The sequence below is a fragment of the Gymnodraco acuticeps genome, unplaced genomic scaffold (assembly GCF_902827175.1).
Source record: "Gymnodraco acuticeps unplaced genomic scaffold, fGymAcu1.1, whole genome shotgun sequence".
Lineage (NCBI taxonomy): Eukaryota > Metazoa > Chordata > Actinopteri > Perciformes > Bathydraconidae > Gymnodraco > Gymnodraco acuticeps.
In genome coordinates, this window is record NW_022989837.1 from 1 (window position 1) to 5,636 (window position 5,636).

Below are 5,636 nucleotides of genomic sequence, written 5' to 3' on the forward strand. Positions count from 1 at the left end.
ATTAAACGTGTCCCAGGTCTAAACGGCACCACTAGAGTCACGGTATTTTCAGAACATTTTCAACAAGTTATCCTGATGCAAAGTGCTGGGGACAAATTTGGCCATTTCCAAAAGTGGTGTAGACATGTCTCCAGCATCCCCAGTGTAAATGTTGCCTCATGTTAGCAGACAGTTAATGTTCCTGAAGGTGGTATGATGCTTTAGAAAGCTGTCTCTATAACATGGTGTCTCCTGTGTTTCTCCGTCAGGTACTACGCTGACATCAGCCGCCTGCCGGCCATCAGCGATCAGGACATGAACGCCTACCTGGCGGAGCAGGCCAGGCTTCACTGCAACGAGTTCAACATGCTCAGCGCGCTCAACGAGATCTACTCCTACATCAGCAAGTACAGCGAGGAGGTGAGGAACACATGTACTCGCGCAGAACAAGTGTCTTCATGATGCATTCTGTAGGAACTACTGAGGTCTGTGTCCTTACGAGGGACAGTTTGGACCAAGGCCCCGTCCACACGGAGACGATTTCAGTTGTATCCGCTAAAGTTCTTTATCGTATAGACGGTTCGTCCACACGAGGCCGATTTCGGAGCCCGAAACCGATAAACGTTGAAACCGGCTCCCAAAGTGGGTAGGTCTGGAGACGACACGCTTGCGGCTCCGTGTGTACGCCCTATACGATCTTTTCCTGAATCGATGACGCCATGACCCCGCCTCTCCTGCTCACCCCCGCGTCATTGCTGATGCGTTTCGCCAACAACAATGGCCGATCACAGGGTTGCGTTCGTGCTCCAGACGCTACTGATTTGTTTGTTTATGCCTTATGCCCATGTTCGGGGTCTTATTCGCTGCTTTTGGTGTATTTTGTGGCGGGAGTACAGCGCCACTTACAGGCCCAGCGTATGTACTACAGCGTCTCCAGCGGTTTCGTTTGGACGGAAGACTTTTTTGAAACCGAATTCGAACAGAAGTCGATGGTGTGGACGGGGCCCACAAATCAAGGGCAGGAGTATTAATAGGACAGGTTGTCGTAGGAGCCACATCTAAATGAATTCTCTATGTTTTTGTTTATTATTTACTGTTTTTTACTTATTATTGGGGCTGGGCTTTTCACTAGAGCTTTGTCTTGGCATTGATAGAGACAGGGTGAAGTTACGGAGAGGTGAGGAACGCATGAACTCGCACAGAACAAGTGTCTTTACGATGCATTCTGCAGGAAATACTGAATGCTGCAATTTACGAGGGAAAGTTTGGACCGAATATTCTGCTGTGTATTTAAAAGAAAAATGAGAAACTTCAATCCCCTTAAAGACTAACTGAATCACACACACCTATTCTGACAGAGAGAAAGAAACTTAGAGCTGTAATTTAACTATTCATTTTTAATTTAGAGCGAGCTCTGGCAGGACGAGTGGTGCATTCAGGTGCTTCTGGCCCCATTTCCCAAGTTAGAAAGTCATTCTTCCAACGGTTAACGGGGTGTTCATGAGCTCTAAGTTGCAACGTGGAAACAACATGAATGCTATGATGAAGACTTGTTTATCTAATCCAGTTTTTGCACAGAAGACGGATCAGATCGGCCATGACTTTCTGCTGACTTTCCTAGATGTTGTTTCATTCACGGGGTGTTTAGGTTACGTCTCGAAGAAGTGAATGCATCAATAATGGTCTTTTTTTGCAATGTGGTGAATCCGCCCCATGGTTGACATCCGCTCCAAAATCAGACGCGTATCGTGATACGCGTCTGATTTTGGAGCGGATGTCAACCATGGAATTGCAGATTGCAGAACAGTTGTGTTTCAGAAATGTACTGTGCCTCCTCTGTGTTTCGCACGCAGAGGTTAGCGAGGTCAGATCAGAGTCTTCAGCAGACTTCCCCCGAGGTGAGCGTTAACAAGGCGGCGTCTGATCTGTAGCAGAAAGTGATGTCTACAAGCTCCCAGCATGCTCTCTGCTGAGCGGAAACACACACACGCTGTCAGATCACAGGAAGAGGGAAGGAGGAGGAGGAGGAGGAGGAGGAGGAGGAGGAGGAGGAGGAGGAGGAGGAGGAGAGTGCATGTATGGAGACGTGGTGCCTCTAATGTCAGCGGACCCTCTGGGAGGCATTAGTCTGACCTTTGTGCTGCTCTCCTTTTATTTCCTCGCTCTCTACTTCCTGTACCTTCCTCCTCTTTTCAAGCCATTATCCAATCAGCCTCCCCTTTGCTCTCCATGAACCTCACACTCTGCTGCCTCAGCTGTCTGATGCAAACTCTTCCTCGTGTAGCAGAACACACATACTCCACACGTGCAGCCCCAAAAACGTGCGTTAAGAACCTCTTATTTACGGCTCTGCACAAAGGGCCCGAGCTGCGGATACTTAAATGGATTTGGGGAGAGATGCACCTGCATACAGCGCTGCCGATTAATAATACATTGCTGCGATGAAGAGGAGGATGAGGAGGAGGAGGAAGCGCTGTAGCTGCCAGGCTTTAAGAGCACTTAAGCAGACGAGAGGAAGAAGGGAGGCTCTGCTGCACACAAAGGGCTGCCGGGAAACTGAAACGCCAACAAAGAAAACCTCAGGAAGAATATTAGATGTGTTTCTAATCGACTACATGACGAATAAAATAGTTTGAAAAAAGGCTCATTAAATGCAGATATTTGACCAATATGCATGATTTCTAAATTGCTGAGCCTCATGGTGAACTTGGTGAAGGAAAGGAGACTCGCCGTGCTCTGCAGAATAACTGAGGACTGAACAGAACACCTCTAAATGTGTCTACTCCACTGAAGGACACCAAAACGCCCAATAAAACAGTTAGAAGGTATAAAAAAAGGCTCGTTAAATGCCTGTAAAACTGACATCGTATATATTATGCATGATTTATAAATTGCTGAGCCTCATAGTGACCTTGCGTATGAATACAGAGCACTTGAACGAGTCGAGGAAAACGACTTAGATTCATCCAAAGTGCTTCTCCACGGGAATAAATGGCGCATTGTGTGGGCGACGGTTTTTCCCATTTATTATTTATCCATTACCTCAGAATAATTGAAAGTACACATTGTGTAAGAGAGGTCAATTAATGATGTTGTTTAGTTGGCTTGTAAAGTGTCTGTGAGCACTAGGAAGAGAGCTATATAAAAACCACGCATTATTTTATTATTATTACTTCAGATAGTTTTCAGATTGCTTCAGTAGAAGTACGAATACTACACTGTACAAATACTCTGGTACAAGTCCTGTAATTAAGAGTAAGTCTTCAAAGTACAAGACTTGAGTAAATGTACTTTCCACCGCTGCATATACCCATATCAAAGGATGTTGTAATATTTGACATTGAAGGCTGAACATGTGTGGAACTGTCAGAGATGACAGGCGAGACACACAGATTCTGTCTCATCCTTTTCAACTCGACTTGACAAACGCCGCGTTTACACGATGGCGCCTCGGAAGATAAAACGAGGAAGGATTAAACACAAATGTTGCTCCGTGTTGTCGAAGACAGAGACCCTGATGTAACAAAGTCCCTCTCTTTCGTGTGATGGCTCTGCTTCACAAAGAAATACACAACTTTATCCTAAATCAAATCTATGAAACGTATCACAGTGGGAAGAGACAATGGGCTCTGCTACAGGACACTTTATAGGCTACATGTGGTCGCTTCCTTTGTTTTCGTGGTCCTTCTATAGTGGATTTGTTCCTCTGTAGTCATTTTGTGTTCATGAGTTGTGCGTCTCTTTTTAAGTCATTTCCTGTGTCTGTTGTCGTCTTTTTACAATGTTTTGTACTCCTTTTACGACTCTTTGCCATCATTTTTATCTTTTTGTGGATCTTTTTCTGACTTTTGTGTGTTTCTATGGACATTGTGTGTCTCTCTGTAGTCATTTTGTTCTCTTGTTATGTCTTTTTCTAATCGTTTCATGTCTCTGTGGTCATTTTGGTTCACTTTGTAGATTATTTGAATGTCTTTTGTCGTCTTTTGGATAATTGTGTGTGTCGGCATTCAGTGTTCCTTTGTCGTCCCTCTACATGTTTTTGTAGTCCCTTAACGTCTCTTTGATGTCACTGTGAGCCTCTTCCTGGTTGGTACTTGTCTCTCCAAGCCACATGTTGTAGGTGAAGTCCAGGGAAGGGTTCTTTGGGCCCCTCGGTTGCAAGGTGCATCGACCTCATGTATTTTGCCTGTATTTGACTCTATTTTTCTGTCCCCCACAGATCACGGCGGCGCTGGAGCAGGACGAGCAGGCGAGGAAGCAGAAGTTGGCCTACAAGCTGGAGCAGCTGATCGCCGCCATGTCTCAGGAGAGCTGAGGACCCTCAACACACTCCACATCCACACTCATATGATTTCCTCCTCACACGGATCCGCTCAGGGCCACAGACTGAGAAACAGAAACCCTGCAGCTGGAGGACCGTCAACAGAGGACATGGCCCCTATTTATTTTATTTTTCTCAAAGAATATTCCTGTGTGTGTGTGTTGTGTGTGTGTGTGTGTGTGTGTGTGTGTGTGTGTGTGTGTGTGTGTGTGTGTGTGTGTGTGTGTGTGTGTGTGTGTGTGTGTGTGTGTGTGTGTGTGTGTGTGTGTGTGTGTGTGTGTGTGGTGTGTGTTGTGTGTGTGTGTGTGTGTGTGTGTGGAGGACTAGATGAATCCTTCAGTGTGAACCGGAGGAGCAGATCTCGCGTCGCATCCAGATTTTTATTTTTGTACTTGTACATTTGAATATTATCAGTTGCAGTCCCACCCAGGAGGACCCTGTCGTTGTGCAAAGACAAAGAAGACGACATCAGGGTCTCCTCTCACTTTTCCTCGGACTAAACCTCCGCTCTTTATCACGAACCATGAATCCGATCTGATCGTGAAACATGAAGCTCGTCATCTCAGAGTCTCTGGAGGACTTCAGCCGGCATGCACCTGAACAGAGGAGAGGACATATTTAGGAGAATCAATCTGGAGTCCAAGGCTTTCTTTTTTTGTTCTTCTTTTGGTCATCTGTGTATGAACCGGTTACCAAGCAGTGTCTGTGAATGTACAGATGTTTTCTTTTCTGTTTGCAAACACAAAGGGGCTCAGTTGAGCTGAGTGAAGTCCATTCGTCAGACCGCTTCCCAAACATTATCCCCAGGTTCATGCGTTATCAGGGGATTAAACTGGTGTTATTTATTAGTGGTAATCAGCCTTTTTATATTCAGATGGGCAATGAATGTGTACCAACGTTTCCGCAGACTTTCCATGGTGCTGTTTCGACTTAAGGAGCTATTTAGTTGACTTCTTATGGTCAGGAAACAATTGTTGTGGTTATTTCTGTACTACGAAAATACAGAACAATTTCATTTTCTTTGCAATGTTGTGTATCCGCCCCACTGATTGCGATCCGCTCCAAAATGTACTATGTTTTTCCTGAGCACATGCCACAATCTTCCAACACATTTCATTTAAATCGGGCTGGTCGTTTTTCTCTAATCTTGCAGAATGCTGTAAATATAACCCCCAAACACAACATCATTTTTCATGGCAGCATAAAGCGCAAGAACAACGTTGGAGATGTATGGGACAAAAATGCTTCGTTTGACAAGAGCCATTATCTACACGCAAACCATTACCTTTTCCTAAAACTAACAACTACTTAAAAGTAGTTAACAATCTGACGTCAC

General features: G+C 45.1%; 1 protein-coding gene across 1 annotated transcript; it reads left to right on the forward strand.

Moving 5' to 3' along the window:
• Window positions 1-248: 248 nt before the first annotated feature.
• Window positions 249-5,327, forward strand: LOC117558994 (plexin-A2-like; the record flags this gene model as incomplete). Its single annotated transcript, XM_034235587.1, is given in 2 exon segments — window positions 249-399; window positions 4,199-5,327. Coding segments are annotated over 2 exon segments (247 nt in total), but the record flags the coding sequence as incomplete, so codon positions are not given.
• Window positions 5,328-5,636: the final 309 nt, after the last annotated feature.